The following is a 20,441-nucleotide window of genomic DNA, read 5'->3' on the forward strand; positions in this document are numbered from 1 at the left end:
TAAATTATTTTTTTTTAAAGTATATTCAAATAGAAAACTATTATATTATTTAAGTTGTAATAATATTTCTCAATATTACTGTTTTTTCTGTATTTTTGATCAAATAAATGCAGGCTTGATGAGCAGAAGAAACTTCTTTCAAAAACATTAAAAATAGTTATGTTTCCAAACTTTTGGTCTGTACTGTAAGTTTACTATGCAAAACTACCATCCAATCATAGCAGTGGGCATTAGTAACTGCTCTAACATATTCAACATCTGACTACACCGCTGGAAAGTAGGAAACACAGCATAGCATCATGGAACTAGAGCTGACATTTGACTGAACTCTTGTGTGAGTCTGTTACATTTCCCCATATCAACCGCTCATTACCCAGTACAGAGCATTTCAAATATAAAACTTCTATTTAAGGAAAAACATACTGTCTATCTCAAAGCACACATAGGCAGGAAATGACACCTGCCACCAGAGACTCAGTGAAACTTCTGTAGTGTCATGGTGCAGTTTAGAGATGACATCATTTCTTCCTGTGGCCCCCTCTCCATACAGCCATCAGAGACATGAAACAGAACATACCAAAACACGCCAAAGTAAACATTTAAAACATGAGGATGGTTTAAGGTGTGCTGAAAAGGTCAGAAATATAAGGGGCCACCGTTACTAGACAGGCCATGAACACGCATGTCACCCACCTGAACAAACACCCACATTAGGACAAGCACACTGGATCTTCAGCTGAAAACTGCAGCTCTATTTTCAACCCAACACATGCACAGAGTTGCAACTGCTTTTGCCTCTGCTTTGCTTAATGTTTAACATGAACACGTGTAATTTTTGCACCACTATTATGAGCCATTTTGCACATTAACCTGAGACAAGTATTTTAACACTTATCCTTTAACTGAATGTTCTTACAGACCTGAACAAACCTCTGTTGATGTGCAAAAGTTTAGACTTGACCTTCAGCCTCCACAGGCCAGGCTAAACAGAGGATAAGTTAAAAAATACATAAACAAAATAAACATTTTGAAAGCATTGTAGGTTGTGAATACCATTTCTTTAAAGACTTTAATCAATTCTGTTTTTATTATACACTTAGTCACTACACAACACAACCAAAGGTCAGTGAGTGCATGCAGCTCTGGCACAAAAATGCCAAATGCCTTATAAAATGCTTTAGTTATTTATTTACAATATTGTGTCTACAGGTCTAAGCAACATTAAAGTATTTGAGGGTTGACCAGCAAACGTGGTGGGGAAAAACCCTTTCTGTGTCATTCAAACGTAGATGTAAAGATTATTTTTCCTCCATAAATGAAGTGTTTGACTCACTTATAAGTCCTCTAATATTTTCTCATTAAACTGGAAAACAGATTACAAAAACTGTCAATCTACAAAAAAACTAACTACAGACAAAGTGTCAAAACAAAAGAAAAGATTTCTAGAAGTGACTTACACCACTGTAATCACATTTATTGTTATGATTTATAATTTTGAGTCACAGACTTGCACATTAATGACAAAAACAACAACACTGTTATGAAACATGCATGAAATTCATGTGAATGCAAAAGTCGAATGAAAACACTGAAACATGAGTGGGAGTTAAAAATACTGCAGCTCGGCACTTTATCATTACCTCACACACAAACACACACACACACACACACACACACACACACACACACACACACACACAAACTGTGAGTCACTCCCACCTACACACACACAACCTCCAACACTAACTGCAATAATGACGAATGATTATTCACACTTCAGTTAAACCCGCAGACATCCTCTCGCTCTCACACTCCTCATTCTCACAGTTTCACCCTGACAACGTCTCAGTTTAATAGCTCTCCTGTGTGTAACAATTAGCTGTATACTGATATTATATGCTGATTAGTGGACTGATATCTGGAAATTTGAAATATGCATCAGTCAGTAATACAATAATCTGAAGTCTGAACTGAGATCAGAAATAAAAATAGGAGGATAAAATAAACATAAAATGAAACATCAAGGAAAGTGGAATATAGAAAGTTAAATATTATTGAAAAAAGGAAAGAGCTCATTTAACACAGCGAGTGACATCACAACATGTAAAGCAAATAACAATGTGCCCCAATTCAATTGCAGCAACCTGGTATGTTCGTTTGCACATTGTTTACTGTAGAAATGAGAAATCCTGTAGAAAATACGAGGGATGCACCGAAATGAAAATTCTTGGCCGAAGCCGAACAAAATGAAACACTGGGCCAAAGGCCGAATACAGAACATGTTTTTTCAAGTTTTTTATGTATTTTGCCAATTTTTTTCACCATTGCATAAATTAAATAGCCAAAATGTGCTTTTTACTGTTTTGTCTTGCTTTTCAAAGAAAACAATCAATTAAAAAACAACAACTTAAAAATATTTAACACTGAACATTTTTTACATTCTAGCAGACATTATACCAACAAAGTTAGTAAAATATTTTTTTTTGGGCCATCAGACCCCCTTCTTGAATCAGGCATGTATTTTTTACTGTACAAATAAAAGCAGCCTTGCTGAGCAGAAGAGACTTATATTAAGGGACATATATTAAGGCAGTGGTTCCCAACCTCATTTTTGGAGGCCCCTAACACTGCACATTTTGCATCTCTCCTTTGTCTGACACACCCATTTCAAGTCTTGAGGTCTCTACTAATGAGCTGATTATCTGAATCAGGTGTGTTTGATTAAGGAGACATGGAAAACCTGCAGTGTTGGGGGGCCTCCAGGAACGTGGTTGGGAACCACTGTATAAAGGGACCTAATATTACAGATCCCAATTTGAACACTTTGTGTTAATGTTATAATAAATGTATTAAAAGAGCTGTTGTAATTATTATTATCATTATTATTGTCTTACTTTTTTATTTTATTTTACAGAACAACAGTAAAATTACAATACTAACATTTATGAATGTTGATGGAGTTCTTGCTTTCTCTTAACTCTTATTTTGGCGGAAATGCGCAGGAAGACATCAGTGGTTCTTTTTGTTGACAACAGCAGATATACAAACGAGTCTCATTACGAATACATCGCACATACCGCATTGTCACATGCCTTATAAAAATTCATAAAAATGTGACTGAGCAACTGACTAGTAAGATTGTTTTAGCGCAGATTTTCCTCACGCTTTGAACTTTTAATCCTGGTTAACAAGCAAATGGCGCCACAAGTTTGTGCAGCGCTGTCAGAATACATGCAATTTGTGTGTATATTAAAAACATAACATTCTGCAGTTTATTTACTAATTGTTTAAGGCCATTTCACGATTTCAATCATCTTACAGTAACCAGCAACAATCCTCTTTTCATCGAAGGTGATGCAGTACTAAACAGTCTCTCGCTGTCGGTGCTTGTAATGATTTTTGAATCTTTTTCAGACAATTTTAAATGCTTCCACACTGCTGACATGTTTGTAAAAAGTGTGCTCCTCTCACTCTTTGCTGGTTGCTATTTGATCGCATCATGTCATTGTTCAGTACAATTTATTCTGTATTTTCGCTTATTCTCTATAAAGGATTACAGAATAAAGACCGAATGCACCGAATGTTCGCCAACCGAACAATTACAATTATCTTTATTCTGTAATCCTTCACACAACCTGTTGTATTTAGTTAAGAGTTGAAGAACACTTCAACTAAACTGATGCTGATGCCAGTATCTAGAGAGATGGGTGGCAGATGGCTGATTTAACATCAATTTTTATGCGTAATAAACTTGTATGATGGCAAATGAGACATGTTGAAATTAAATGCTAAATGTTGCACAATATTTACTTAACATTAACTACAAACATTTGTTCAGAAAATGTTTATTATCCATTGACAAAGCTGTTGGCAGGTTTTGGAACAGACAAAAAGGGAACTACCACTTCTGTAAATCCACCATGCAGTTTTCAGTCAGTGCAGATAATCTCAAAATAAAACATTCTGTCATTTAATTGGTCTGGCAGAAACATTGGCATGTCACTAGCATCCGGATTTTACAGTTGTTCACACTTGCTAAGAGTCACTTCCTGAAACCTATAACACATTTCTTAAAACCATCAATGCAAAAATCAAAACCTTAATGATATAAAATCAAAGTCAGTTTATTCTTGGGGTTAAATGGATCGTAGTCGATCCATGATCTGTATGGACCAGACACAAAAGTTCAGCATGCATGTGATTTGCGGATTAATTCCAAAATTTAACCATCATAGAGTGAAAGTTTATCATTTGTATGTGTTTTGTCTTGCCAAATTACACATTCAAGCAATTTTAAACTATTCCAGTGCAAGAAGAGGCAAAGAGATCTCAATTCGGTACTCAGTTGTCTGTGTGCACACAGAGAGGCACATTTCAGACAGCATGTGAAAACCGAGTTGATTCCTCATTCATATCTTCTTGCGTTTGAACAGACGCATACACACAATATTCTAAATACCCATAAACACAGTTGGTTATGTCTTAAGTGAACGAAAACATCTGAGAAAGAAATCGGATGTGACGCATCTTACTGGATTCATGCATCAGGTCTTAAAGGGACAGCAGCCTATAAATACCTGCTGCTGTCAATAATGTTAATCAAACAACAATATACACAGCTTTGACAAAGATAAATCTAGATTTAATTTATACTGTTATTTTACACTTACGGTAATTATTTCATTTGGTTTTAGTCAAGTTTGAACTTTCTTAGTTAAGTAGTTTAATAGTAGTTTTTGCTGTGGTACTGAAGTAATAAGTAATTATGTAATAAATGGAAAGCAAAGTTACACTGATATAAAAAAAAAAATTCTTGCTGTTTGCAAAATTTATTTGATCTTTGACTCAACAAATGCAATATCCAAACTGTGAGTTTTGTGATTCGTTGAACCACTAGTTTATTCTTATTATTATAACATAACATTCATAATACCATTCAAATGTTTGTGCGTATTAAGATAAAACAAAATAAATTAATACTTTTATTCATCAAGGATGCTACTGACCAAAAGGGACAGTAGAAGAAGTTTTATTTATATAGCGCCTTTCCATAGCTCAAGGTCACATTAACAATGCTATACGAGACATTTACACACCCACATTCATAGCAAAGACACATATGGCCACATATATCCATATTATCCAAAATACATATAAAGTAAAGACATGTATAATGTTACAACAGATTTCTATTTCCAATAAATGCCGCTCTTCTGAATTTTTTACTCCGCAAAGAATCGTGTTCCCATAAAAATGTTAAAAAGTTCAACTGTTTACAAAATTGATATTCTTGAGAACCAAATCAGCATAGAATGATTCCTGAGGAATGACACTGAAGACTGGAGCAATAATGCTGAAAATTCAGCTTTGCTATCAAAGGGGGAAAAAATGAATTAGAATATATATTAAAACTGTAATATTTCACAATATTAGTGTTTTTACTGTATTTTTGATCAAATAAATGCAGCTGAGGTGAGCATGAGAGAATTCTTAAAAAAAAAAAAAAAAAAAAACGCTTCTGACCCTGCACATTACAGCGATTTTACCATGCTGAGACGATTTCCCGGTCAACAATAGGCAGGCAGAGAAAGTGTCACAGTGGGCAGGATTTATGTAACTCTTAGAAAGTACTGAGGAGAAGGTTTCCTGGTTGTTTTGACTGAGGGGGCGAGAGAAACAGCTGCTGTTCCCAAGTAAAAATGGACAAGGCCACTATCACACCACCTTATATGGCAGTGTTTCTCCTATCTGCCCACAGAGAGAGAGAGAGAGAGAGAGAGAGAGAGAGAGAGAGAGAGAGAGAGAGCACTCTAATGAAAGGAAGGAGGGACCTGAAAAGCTCTGGAAAGGCTTAAAAAGTCAAACTTTAAAAGATATTTTATATATTACTCAAATATGCGTGCAACACAGAGTAAAGAGGGCTTCCCTATAGAATCTGTCAAAATAGATATCAAAGCTTCTTCAGGGGTTTTTCCTGCACAGAGAATTATGAGGAAGCCGTCTCTGGTTGTCGACAAAACTCAGGGAGGGAGTCACATGCAAGCGTCACTGAACAGCGTCCATTAGGACTTTTAGCCCAAAAGTGAGCAAATTTTGAGAAATACTGATATCTTTATACATGTTTACTTTATCTTGATACGCAGAATCAGAATTTCTATTCATTTTCCACTGATTTCCGCGATATGATAAGCATTTGCTGCTTCAAGCGCTGCCTGTCTATGTTTTCTCTTCCACGATCGCTGTTATGACTCTCTCATTCGCTGCTCATTTGTCAATCATATTACGTGTTCATAACCTGCCCTGTCTCTTCCGATGATGAGTTTCCATATCCCTTCCACATTCTGCTCCTGGAAGCACCAATAATCTAAATGATATACTTTCAAACCTACCGATAAACTAACATGTTCAATATAAAAATATTTAAAACAGCTAGTTCATACACTCGGGATTATATGATTATTATAAGACCGCACGTCCTGTGACAAAAATCAATCAACAGCAAAAATCAAAAGCAGACTTATTTTAAAGACCAACAGTTTAACACTAAATATTGGACATAAACGAATATGTTAAATATAAAGTATTTTAGGACATGAAAAATAAAAATATAAAGTATTTATACTTTAAAGCTGACGCAACCACAGAAACAAGTTAACACTAAATATGTGGCACAAAACTCAGTAACGGGGGCTCAAAAATATTGCACATATATAGGCCATTCAGATTAAAGTGTAACGAAATTTATATCAAGACTGGTTTGTGGTTGGAGACTCCTTCACCGGCTACAGCCTCTTCATATTGTAATGGGCCGCTTAATGCAATAATGAAATAGCAGGGCAATTTGATAATAATAGCCGAATTTTAATGGGCAATAATAATAATAATTTAAATCAATAATAATAACTTAATACATTAATAGGAGAATGAGCCTAATATCGCCTTCACTATCGACAAAGACATCTGCTATTGTCGAGATCTCTGACTATCGTCGATACACGATACTATCATCTATCAGCACAACCATAGTTACGACAGTCAAGCCGATAAAATTCTCACAAAGATTATTGTGAGAATTGTTCCTATTATTACACTTGATCTGTAGATAAAGATTAGTGGTTTTGCATAAAAGAACTTTATCTTGCTGGAGTTTAGTACAGTTTCTAAATCATGTTACTTTACTTTCATGTAACACTGGAGTAGAGAGCACAATCAATTGTTCTTCATGGGCACAGTAACTAAAATTTAAAACAGTTAAAAGAAAAAACTATATCACAGATATAATACACTATGCACCAATATCTCTTCCCTTTGTGCTTTGAACTTTTTGCACTGTGACTTCTAGCGCATCATTCTGTGCACTGGATGCACATAAAGAGCTTTGAGCCTTTCATAATATAATACTTTTGTGCAATGAAAAATTGTTAATAGCCTTTCTTGTTCTGTCCTATCTATCATATGTTGCTGCCTCATTTCTGTGCTAGACATTTAAAATGTCTTTTAATTTTATTTATATATATAAATATATTTAATTGTTTTTCATGAAAGTACTTTACAACAATACAAAGAGCAATGTGTAACATTTTACCAGATTTAGTCCTACACTTATTCACTTTTATTTGTTCCCCATTAAATGGTTTTTCACTTAATGTTTATATTTGATCAAAATACTGTGCACTCATCATTTCTCTAGAGCAACTTTTGCTGCTGAATTATCCACTAACCTAGTTTATAATAGTATTTTTGTCATAGATTATGATTATATATTTTTCATTTGTTATTTTTCTGTATAATGAAGCTGTCTATATTTAGTAGATTGCGTTTAACACACAAAACAGGTACAGGCTGATTTAAAAAAAAAAACTTTGCTGGTATCGGATCGGTATCGGTATTGGACAATACTTGGACAAATTTTTGGTATTGGATTGGATAAGTTCTGAAAAAAAAAAAATGGTATCAGTGCATGCACCTGTTATCCTGCTGCAATTAAATTTCATGATGTATTCTATCAGAAGAATTCGCGTAAGGTTGTAATAAAATGTTTTGTTTTCTAGAAAGACACTTTATAATAAGTGGGTAAAAATATACTGGATCAAAGCAACATGCATGAACCAAGATACTATAAGGAATGAGTGTTTAACAATATAATGTTATGTTTAAGTTCACCTATAATAAAGGGCCCATTTTAGCTGTTATGCTGTATTTAATTTAATGCTCAACAGGTATGTTTTTGTAAAATTTAACTTGATAATTGTCATTTTCTTCAATCATCTAATTATTAGAACACCTAAAATATGTTGCAACTTGCATGTAAAAAGTGTTTATTTCAGCCAGTTAAAGGGTGTGTACAATGTGTGCACATGATCAGGATGGTATCACCTCAACCTTATTTTGAGTCATGAAAAACCCTGATATACAGACATCTTGTGCATGTATGTCTTATAAACCACTATTAGCACATGTATTAGTTAACTAGTTACCTCTGAACTTCCTGTAACCAATATGAGAATTTCATAAGCTGCATTCCCACTTCATTTCAAACTGACCTGTCTAAACAGACTGGACACATTCCTATCGTCAAAGTCAGAGTCATTATTGAAGCACCTTCAGGACAAGAACTGCAAATGGTTCTTGTAACTCATGTGTTTGGAGTGTAATTTGATGATTGTCCAAAAAACCACTTTTACTTGTGATGGGGTTTCTCTTAAAGTAAAAGCCTAATTGTGCTGAGTAACAGAAATAAAGTGTTTCACTCATCTATCAATCCATCTACCATGAAGTGGCTATTCAGTGGATTAAAATGTACTAAAAATAAAATGAACGCAGCATTCCTGCTCTTCACTTTAGCAAATGAATGCGCACAGACACAAATCAATGACGTGAAGTATATCCACCTGTGGCAAACAATGAATTACACTGGTTCTGTTCCAAAACACAATGAGCTGCCTATGTAGCCATTATACATTATTTTTGAAAAGTGACTAGAGCAACATTAAACAGCTGCTCATCAACAATTTAATGCTGAATCACCGCCCCTCAGAATCAGAGATCAGAAAGCAAAGTACGTACACACGCATAAACACAGGCTTGATAGCAATGTGATGAGGTACGCTACATCACTCCTTCTCTCGAAGACACCCATACACACCTAATAAATGCAGCAGGCTCTATAACCCATGTGTTTATTAATATGTCAGCCAGACTGATCTCTGAAGAATGTAGAGCAGTGGTTTCCAGTGCAGTAAAGATCATGAATCATATCCGATTCGAATGAAACTCTGTAAACTCAACAGCATGAAGCTGGTTAGCGTCACATACCACCGCTGACAGATTGCTGAAGAGTGTTCAACAGCATTCTTCATCCTCCATTAGTTAGTCAGACGTTTTAATTAGCCTAATTTGCTAATGCCATTAGTCCAGTTAAAACATGTCTCATCCTTCAATGCACACAGAGACAGGATTACATGAACACCGAGTGCATGCCAAAAAAAGCACAATATTTTTTTTACTGTACTTTACTGCCATATGGACATCAACTTGAGATAGTCACCACTGATAAGCTATTTCTAAATATAATGTAGAAACATTAATTTTCTGAAAAGCTGCTTTGCAACGATTTGTATTGTGAAAAGCACTACAAATAAAACTGAATTGAACTGAATATTCAGTGGAAATTGAGACACGGAGAAGGAACATTCAAAACATCTGTTCAAAAATTACACTGACAACGATCGGTTTCAGTCGATATGGAAAACAACTTGTCAAAGTTAATGTAACAATCTGGTTCTAACAGCTACCTGAACTATCTACGAAGTAAATGTACATTTGTTTTTGTTTTTTTTAAGAAACTAATACATTTATTCAGCAAGGACACATTAAAGTGATCAAAAGTAACAGTGAAGACATACATATAAGACATATTATAATGTTACAAAAGATTTTTATATAAAAAAGCTGTTCTTTTTAACTTTCTATCCATCAAAGAATTCTGAAAAAATGTATCACAGTTTCCATAGAAATATTAAGCAACACTGTTTTCAATAATAAAGAAGAAATGTTTCTTGAGAACAAAATCAGCATATTAGAATGATTTCTGAAGGATCATGTGACACTGAAGACTGAGTAATGCTGCTTAAAATTCAGCTTTGCCATCACAGGATTAAATTCCCTTTTTTATGTATTCATTGTAATATTTCAAAATCTATAACTATTTTCATTGTATTTCTTGTTAATCAAATGAATGCAATAAATAATGTGGGTTTTCCTTTAACTATACACAGAGGTCTTCAAAACACCCATCTCCTGAGGATGACGCATCTCACGTCCACCAGGGCAATCAGATAAAACTTAATGACAAAGCACAACAAGGGTGTGGAACTTCTCAGCAGCACAATACAATACCATAAAACAACATAAATAACACTGTGAACAAGTAAAAAAAAAGATCAAATCAATGTATAATTTACAGTAAAAAAACTGTAAACGGATATTCCCAGAATTCCCTGCGGATTTTGTTGAAAGTATTTTGTTGAAATAATCATGTTTCTTAATAGTTTTGTCATGTTTGTTATTTGGGTTTATTTTATATCTTCTGTTTTTTATTAATGTTTATTGCATTATTTAAGTGTCATGCGTGTTACCATAATGGTGTTTAGTGTTTGCGTGAATGACTCTGTGTGCCTTCAATATATTAGTATATACTTCAGCTTATGGAAAAGCTACCTGTGATGAACTGATTCTTCATATTGCTGTCTCTTTTATCACCTGCATTATTATGGTGGTTGTCAGTTTATGTTAAAGATGCAAAACAGATTTTAGTAGCAGTGTGCATTAGAGTCCTGCAACGGGTCGGGTTCCCGCGGGTACCCGCATAAAAGTGGCTAAAACGGTTGGATTGTGACATTCCTGAAATTCACGGGCAGGGATGCGGGTGGATAATTAACTCCTTGCGGGCGGGTAGTAGGGCGGATGAAAAATGTGTGCAATATTTGTATGTCTAAATTATCATTACACATATGCAACAACGATATGACATTTGACCCATCACGTCACCACCACTGCGACTGTGCTACTTTTGTTGATGCTTCTCGTAGCCTAGTAAGGCTATTGTTTGTGAGCGACAGGCTCAGGTTGTATTTTTTCTTGTTCTTTTTTTTTTTCATGAATAGGTCTATTTGCGTATAGTTATCAGGTTCCATAGCCTATTTAGGTGCCGATGGTAGGCTACTTGAATGGCACAAAACAAAGCACACTTTAGCCTGTTTCATTAGCCCATTCATGACGCTGTTGTGATGTTGAGAGAGGTGCGAGATAAAAAATAAAGCACTTTAATTGGAATGATTTTAGCGTGTGTGATTTATCGCAGGCACGGATTGGGTAACGGGACAAATATTAATGGGTCTGGGCTGGTGCGGATTTAATTTTGATATTATCACGGTTGACGGGTCGGATCTGGTGCTGAACTTTGCGGGTACGGGTCTCCAAAAATGGACCCGTGCAGGACTCTGGTGTGCATTGTTGAATTTACTAGTTTACACTCATATTTTCTTGTTTGTAGTTTTATACTGTAAAATTTGCAGTTTGCTCTTTAAATGTTTTTTACAGTTTTTAAGTATTTTTTACAAAATTATTCTGGCAACCACAGCTGCCAAAATTATTTTGTAAAAACTACAGATTTTGTTTACAGTGTAGAATGTACATCCTGCTGTCTGGTTACGAAGCTCTGCATTTAATACATCTTGCTGAGAAGCTCCATTTGCCCTCAAATCACTTCTAAAACCACTGTTGGGCAGTTTTCAATGTGGTTGATGCATTCTGGTATTTCACACAAAGAGGTCTGGTATAAAGAAACCACACTGGCCAAACCTTTCATTTCAGTTACCATTTCTATTCTCGGAAAGAGCTGTCCAGGGAGATCCTTTTGACAACCCAATATTTTAAGAGAAACCATATTTCAGAAACGTAGAACAAGTTATATTTCATTAAAAGATTAGTTCACCCAAAAATAAAAATGCTGTGGTCATTTACTCATCATCAAGTCGTTCCAAACCAACAGACTTTCTCAGTGGGACACTAAAGGTGAATTTCTCCGGACCAAGTATTAATGAAAATGAACAAAGACTGGTTGATATTCACTGATATTATTCAACCTTGAGTCAGTGAGTCTTGAAACGTGGATCAGTTGATTCAAAAACCAAATCTTTCAGCCTAGAATTGTGAACGGGATTAAAAGACTATTTGAAAAGTTTACCTCAAAAAAATTATTTGTTAACAAATACAGTTCGTTTTTATTTTTTTATGTCCATTTCTCTTGTGAACTAGCAAGAAATTTTCATAGCTTTTTTTACAGCATTGTATTGAAAAGTGTGATCAGGATATTTTTTTAAATTTAGATTTTTGTGTTCCACGCAAGAAAGTTTGTTTGGAGCAAATTACAGATTTTGTGCACTATCCAATAAATGTAAAATTACACCAAAAGTTAAAGTAGGTAAATATCAGGTGTCAAAGAAATCTGATAATTTCAGAGAAAAGTTTCGTGTCTAAAAAGAAAAACTTGTCCCTCTCCCAGAGACATACTACAGTCTGCCTCCAGCCACACACACACACAAACAACTAAAGCAGAACTTGTTGGATTCACCAGCAAAACAGTAGCTCCTGCTAATGGTGTTGACATAAACAATACAAAATCCAGCTCCACCAATACATGACACGGGATGTTTACAAGAGTATGGGAAGGACTCATCAGCACAGCATCCAATGAAACTCCATATTTCACTTCTGTGTGCATCACATCTCCTCTCCCGCTGCAGAACAGATCCTCTCCAGATGAGATTGAACCTGCTGCAGGCTGATAAGATCCAACAATGACAGCAAACAATAACAGTATGAGGATCCAGCTGGACTCCTGCTTATCCCAGATGTTCCTGGATAAACCTTACAAACACAACAGCTTTCACTGGAGTGTGTGCTCATGTTATTGCTTCAGTGTGGAAGACGTGCCATTTGTAACTCTTCTACAAGGTACAGGAGCTGAGATCGGTTAGACACCAGCACATAGATACAGTTACAGTAAAAGTGAGGATTCAGAGATTCCAAGATGCATTTGCGTTTCGGAGAGGAGATGCCTGGTCTGCTTTTTTTAAAGAATGTTGCTCCGAACCTACACTACTGTTTAAAATGTAAGGGACTGTAAAATTTTTAATATTCATGAAATAAGTCTCTTATACTCACCAAGGCTGAATGTACCTATGATGCAAAGCTGAATTTCAGGAGCTATTACTTCAGACCTCAGTGTCACATGATCCTTCAGAAATCATTCTAAAATGCTGATGTGGTGCCTAAGAAACATTTCTTCATATTATCAATGTCGAAAACAGTTGTGCCTCTTAATATGTTTCTGGAAACCATGATACATTTCTTCAGGATTCTTAGTAGAAAGTTCAAATGAACAGCAATTACTTAAAATAGACAGAGGAGATTTAAAACAATCTAATCTTTACTGTCACAACTTAAGATAACTGTTTTCATTTTTTTATTATTTTTTTCCTGTGATAGCAGAATCATTTTAACATGCTGATTTTGTGCTCAAAAAATATTAATTTTCATTATCAAATAAGTTTAAAACTGCTTAATATTTTTGTGGAAACCGTGACACCTTTTTTAAGATTACTTGATTAATAAAAGGGTTGTTTTTTGTGTGTGTGTGAACAGGAAGTCATGGGTGTTTCTTCACCTAAGGCACTTTTGGTTCTGTGAACACACAAAAACTCTTACAAAAAAAAAATAATAATTCAATAAAAGTGTATTTTGCATGCATCACAGGAGAATTTTGTCTGTCATGCATATTCAGAAAACCATGTCATTTCTAGTTTTTCACCACAACTCAAATAATGTTTATCATTTGGCACTGCCACGATATATATTTGATTCACAAATTATATTTACCTTTATTTACCTTTAGATATACGTTTCTTTATTCCCTCCCAAGCTCTTCACTGGCACGGTCATCTCTTTTGTAAACAAGTACACTAAGTTTTAATAAAACTTTATTAGGGTTATAGTGTGAAAGATTAAAATCCTGAGATCAAAAATAGGCTACACATAAAATGGTTTAAAAATATTTTAAAAGCTTAAAACATACATCATGAAGGCATGATAAAAAAAAGTGATGATCTTCAATGATGATCTTCAAATAACAAAAAGGAACACGTATAGGCTAATTAATCCATAGGGACATATTCTAAGCTAAAAAAAAATACCTCAATACATGTTTAAAATGACCAGAGAATTTTTAATTAAAAGGGAAAATTCACACAAAAAAGTAGCTTATTTGCAAGTTTTATGTTACAAAACACAGGTCTAATGTGCATGTGCAGAATAAGGGTGGAATTTGAACACTGTGGTCAGCATCTCTTACCCACTGCAACCACACAAACTATACAAGCAGAGGCTATCCACACACCTCAAGGGAAGAAGGGAACAGAGATAAGGCCCATCAACATTCCAGGCTACAGCGTGACCGCCGGTTATCTTAGCCAGACTTATTCAGGGTTGCAAAGTGTCTAAAAAACACCCGCAACTGAAACATTCCACTTTGACCCAATCCAGAGCAACACGAGACCTGATTTCCAGGAATAAAGAATAGCAGTCTGGTTTTACGGTTAACCTGGGATTGTGCTCTACAATTATCTGTGTAAGGGTTGCCTTTCTGACAGCCACTAAATAAATGACAGCCAGGTTATTCATTAACCTTCCCTCCTGAGCATGACCTTTGCCCTTTCTCTCAGACCACACTGCCACCTGGCCATTTTAAAGGACCAATTTTAACTGTTCAATGGAACCAACTTAATTATGTGCTAACATGCTGATCATGAAAGATCATTTGTTAAAAGATGAAAGAATTTGTGGTAAAGTGAGTGTCGGTTTATCTTAGTGTAAAATTGCACTGTGAAAAAGCAACTACATATTTTCCAGTTTTTAGAAAAAAATATTTTCTTGAAACTACATTAAAACCCTTGTCAGACCAACAGAACTGCCCCAAATGTTGTCTGTACAGTTGTCTGAACAAAGAATTTCATATTACCGAAATGTTAAAACTTTGTAAGTTCCCAGCATGCAATGCAACATGAATAAATGATGTAGTTATTGTTATATAGCTGTTGTTGTTGTTTTTTTTTTTGCTGTTTGATGACTTCATTTAAACGTTTTTTGTTGTTGTTGTTGTTGATTTGTCATTATTGTTAGTTATTTGTTGTGTTGTGATGTAAAGAGCTCATCATTTTACATTTGTTGATTGTCACCGTTCTTCAGGTTAGTGTGTCAAGTGTTGAGGTTTAAAGTATGTTCAGCAATGTAGAACTATATCTTACATTTATTTGTTTTGTAAGGATGATTGTTATCCTCTTTACAAACATAGCATGGTTCACTTAACATATTAAGTGTCCTATAAGACATATATAGTACATTTGACTATCATATCAAGAAATTAATTAGAGGCAATAAAAAAGGTTTACTGAACAAGAAATCTTTTGTTGGCTTTATGAATATATTGGCTGAACAAGGCATTTTGCATTTAGTGAACAAACAAATTCAAATTGACAAAACGCATTAGTTTTACTTAGTACAATTATTAAAACAATAGCTGAAAAAACTTAAAACTTTAACTGCATCGAGTTGCCTAGACATTTTATGTTTTCTCAACAATTTATTTTTTACAGTGTATTTTTCTACATCTCCAATTGCTGCCCTTTAGCAGGAATATTACATCATCTTCAGGTTAAGTGGAGAAATCCGCTCTTTGGAATGTTGGAGCAGTTGCCATTTCTGAATTTTCAGTTCAATAGGTCACATCTGGATTAGAATACTATAACAGAATGCACAGTAACTGCATTTACATGCATGTTAAAAGTTTGATTTCCATCCAATTATAACAATTTTGTTGAAATTTTCTAAATGCGGGTTATTGATAATATTGTGTGTGATTTATTCATGCATATGTTCATTTTTTTTCATAATGCAACCATCCAACCTTCTAGTGAAACAACACTAGACTTCTCTCTGCTGGTATATGCTGGACTTCTCCAATCATTTTGTCCTCATGAACCCAGCCCCTTTCGTACAATAGTCTGCAAGCTTGCATTCAGATCTACCTCCATTCAATTAAACAACCAATGGATTGAACCAAGTGTATTGATCTGTCGCTACTTCCGTAGCATTGACACTTCCAATGTCATTAAAACACTTCAGTCTAAACTGAAATCATACCAGTCTGTTTTTTAAAGTTGGACTAACAGACCTAAATGCAGCATGTAGCTTGGATTTGTACAGAATCTATACACATTTATTGGACTACAATTGACCACAGTGTTGCACCTGCTCTAAAAGACAGAGGTGATGCACAACACTACGTAATCTTTCTGCACGGTTAAAAGTGGCCAGAGCTAGTGGCAAATAAGACAGGGCAGTAATCACAGTAAAAAAAAAAGGATTACATTACTTCGAAAATATGGAAAATTGCCTTTGGAAACATACCTGGAAAATTCCAAAAATTCCTGATGAATTCACTTGGCATCACTCTCCCAAACACACACAGGCTGCTCAAAGCAGGTATAATCTCAGGCTGAAATACTTTATTTAAAGGATTGAAATCAATTGCATTATACTGGATAACTGACAGTAATCAGCTTGAGCTATAAGTAATGACAAGTTAAAGAGATCATGAGGGGGTGAAACCAAAGAGAGAGAAAGAGAACATTTGTATTTATGGGGATAAGAAGTGTTTGCATTCTCAACTTCTTATTGGAAGTAAGTTCATATATTCCACTAACGGAATGGAAATATCTGTGTGATGCGTTTTCTAGAAGCATCTCGTTACAGCTAAACACTCTCACACAGAGCTATCTCAAGCCCTGAGCTAAACCAGAGAGGAACTTGAGCTATAAATGGCAGAGAGAAAGAAAGAAAGAGAGTGAAGCCTGTTTACTCCCACTCACTGCTTCCCACTTCTCCTCTGCTCATCTCCTCCTCAGGAAACACACACATTCTTCAGCTGTGGAGAAACTCTGTCACCAGCACTCTCATAATGGACAGCACACACCTCCTTGATAAACATACACAGCGATTCTCTCAGAAAGGATGACCCATATCTTCCTCTCAGATATCTGTTCAGAGTTTAGACCAAACTCTGGCCCAGACACAGTGAGTCAAATCATGCTTCAAGCGTCTGCGGAGTATTGTTTGGTTTTGGACCAGATTAACTTTAATCAGTCACATAGATCTGACATGCCATTTTACATACAGTTTATGCATGCAGGAACATTCAGTACAGAAAGAACTGCCTCCTTGATTGCCTCAAATTAATCACTTCACTTACTATAAGCAATAAGTTTCACGTCTACTTCATGCATCTGTGATGAAGTTCAAACATGCATACTTAAAGCTAACGTAATTATTATGATTTAAAACACTCTTTTAAAGACTCTTTTAGGCATGCAAATAGTTTCTTATCCAAAATCATAAGTAATCCATTAATAAGGTGGTTTCCCTGAAGATTGAACACTGTTGTTCTGTCAAATCATGAATGTTAGTTTATGCATCACAACCAGCCCAACACAACAACATTGACTCAACCAATGGGAAGAATTTGGGGTGGGACTAAGGCTACGTTTACACTGGTGCATTTTCGTATTAAAACGCATAAATTTTGCTACGGTTATGCCTGTCGTTTACACTACTCCGTCCTTTTCGACCCTCGAAAATGGAGACTTTTAAAACGAAACTGCACTAGTGTAAACAGGGTCTTATATGTTGGTCTAATCAATGGTTGATGAGGGAGAGTTGGTCGTAATTTAGTTTAGTGTCATTAGTGTTGCAGAAATTAGACAATTAAGCATTAACCATCAATTTTAGGACTTAACTAGTGATAAAACTATTCGCATCGGCCAATAACTAGTATTGGTTTTGTCAATAACATACAGTTGCAGTTCATTTAAAAAAAAAGTTTGTTCTTTTGAAAACAGCTCTTCTGTTCACCAAGGCTGCATTAATTTTATCATAAAAATTATGGTACAAATATGGTAAAACATTGAGAAATAAAGAGAATTAAAATTAGAATTTTAAATGAATGCTATTTTAATATATTTTAAATGTAATTAATTCCTGTGATGGCGAATCTGAATTTTCAACAGCCATTGTGTCTTCAGTGTCACATTCTAATTTGAAATCATTCTAATATGCTGATTTGGTCCATAATTACATTTCTTATTACTATCAATGTTAAAAAACAGCTGTGCTGCTTAATATTTTATAGAACAGCATAAATATATAAATATATAATACAAAAATATCACCGTTATAAGGGCTATTTGGCTCTCTAATAGTTTCAGTCATTAAAAAAAACCTCTGTCAAGCATTACAATTAATTTCTATTGCTTTCAAACTAAATTATTTATAATCACAGACCTCTAAAAGAAACTTTTTAAATCATTTTAATTTATAATACGTTTGTTTTTTGTTTTTGCACTTTCCTGTTTGATGGTGTCCCAAAAAAAGAGGGTTATTGTCAGATTTATCTAACTTCTGGCATTCTGCCTATCTTCTGTTTTCGTCAATAGCTAGATCAGACATAAACCGATTGACAAGCTCGCGAAATATTATTACTCGGCACCAACTGAGCTGTACATGTGCCCACACACAAGAAAGGAAGGGCACTAAACGTTCATCTATAAATTCACAAAGGGGGGAAAAGTGCACTTTGAAGAGATTAGATCAATCTGTGAATATTCCTGCTCTTAGAAATGTGTCTCATACCTTCACCTGCAGGCCTGTTAATAGCAGTCTACTTCCAGAACAAAAACAAGCCATCAACAGCAGGAAGGGGGATTACGAAATTGTCATGTTGCAGGCCAACAATATTACTATATTTGGAGCGAGGCAACATATGAACTCAGAACTTGACGCAGCGGAGTTATTCAAATATGGCAAGTGTACGTGAGAATAGTTTTATACGCGGAGACTGGGACTTGAGATTATCCACAAGTTACTGACAAGGAAAGAAGGAAGTGGGGCGAGGTTTATGTACAAATACCGAGGACATTAAAAGAGACATAATCGTGCACACTCAGCTTCCTCACAGTCGACCGTAACGTTCACTAGACACTCATTTCTGCAATGCAACATCGCGGTTAGGCTGTTGCTATTTCTTTTTTCTCTGTGTCACTGGGCAACGGATCTTTGAGGGGCATTAAACATTCATGAGAAAAGGACGGGGAACTTACCAGCAAACTTTCCAAGTTGATCGCAGACCGCGGCTCTTTGAGCATGGCTTCCAGTTTTCTCAACCGGTTTTCCATCCTTCTCTCCGCTCCTAGCGACATTTTTGCCTTGTCCTGGCGCCAGTCTGAGCAACGAAGAGCGATCTGCACAACTTTTCTGGTTCACATTAAAGATGCGAGATCTTATTTCAAGTTGTCGAGCAGCGGGCCTATACAGCCTCCAACTCGCCGCCCTCCAAAAAGTACCCCGTGCTTGTCCAGAATAAAGCGGAAAAAAATAACATTAATCCAATGGGAACAATTGAGGTTTTCCAAACTTTCCCCCTCAAAACAATCTATGAAGTGGCTACTTTAAACAATTGAGAGGAGCCAAACTTCTCATCCTTCAGTGCGAGCGTACCGTTAATGGCGCGATAAAGTTTTAATTTTGAGAGGATTCAGCAGCAGGGCGTTTTCTGGGCGCCCCTCTCCTCTCCTCCCCTCCCCGCCTCTCTCCGCTCTCCTCCCTCCCCTCGTCTCGTCTCCTCTCCCCCTCTCCTCTCCCGGGCGCTCCGGACTGGCTAGCCTGACTTCAAATCTTCCCCAATTCATAAACAACGTCGCTGTTGTTCAAAGACGAGCATCTGTTGGAGTCGAACAGACCACAAACTCCAACGCATTCCTGCAACACACTAAACTACGACGTGAAACGGAACCGGCGCGTATTATATGTATTATTAATAATTCCTGATAAAGTTATTTATTTTAAGTTACTCGCAAGCGCTTTCCTAAAGTGTCTGCACATGTCGTTAGTGGATTAGGTCGCTCGCGCCGGTTCTGCGGATCGGTTCTTCGGTGTTCCTGCAGGTAGCTCGAGCCTCGAGTTCGTTTCTCTGACATCAACTAGCGATGTCCGATTCGTGAGCGAATCGGTCTTTTGACTCGGACATTTTTAAATGAATCAGTTGATCCGAATCCGAAAAAAAAAATTGGTCCAAACGATTCGCCTTGAGCGGTTCTAGAGTTATCAACTAATACATTTACATTTAGTTATTTAGCAGACGCTTTATCAAAAGCGACTTACAAACGAGGACAACAGAAGCAATCAAAACCAACTAAAGGGCAATAATGTGTAAGTGCTGTGTCAAGTCTCGGTTAGCCTAACGCACGTAACGTTAGCAAGGTTTTTTTTTT

General features: G+C 35.8%; 1 protein-coding gene across 5 annotated transcripts in view; it reads right to left on the reverse strand.

Annotated features, from left to right (window-relative positions):
- rock2a (rho-associated, coiled-coil containing protein kinase 2a) overlaps positions 1-20,163 on the reverse strand; it is a 43,516-nt gene extending 23,353 nt beyond the window's left edge. For 3 of the 5 annotated variants that reach the window (XM_042769187.1, XM_042769186.1, XM_042769185.1), the window contains exon 1: positions 19,272-20,163. In XM_042769187.1, the coding sequence (XP_042625121.1) occupies positions 19,272-19,370 (99 nt within the window). In that variant the 5' untranslated portion in view covers positions 19,371-20,163. The remainder of the gene's footprint in view (positions 1-19,271) is intronic. The other 2 variants (XM_042769184.1, XM_042769188.1) reach the window with 2 other exon arrangements.
- Between the last annotated feature and the right edge of the window lie 278 nt (positions 20,164-20,441).

The sequence above is a fragment of the Cyprinus carpio genome, chromosome A13 (assembly GCF_018340385.1).
Source record: "Cyprinus carpio isolate SPL01 chromosome A13, ASM1834038v1, whole genome shotgun sequence".
Lineage (NCBI taxonomy): Eukaryota > Metazoa > Chordata > Actinopteri > Cypriniformes > Cyprinidae > Cyprinus > Cyprinus carpio.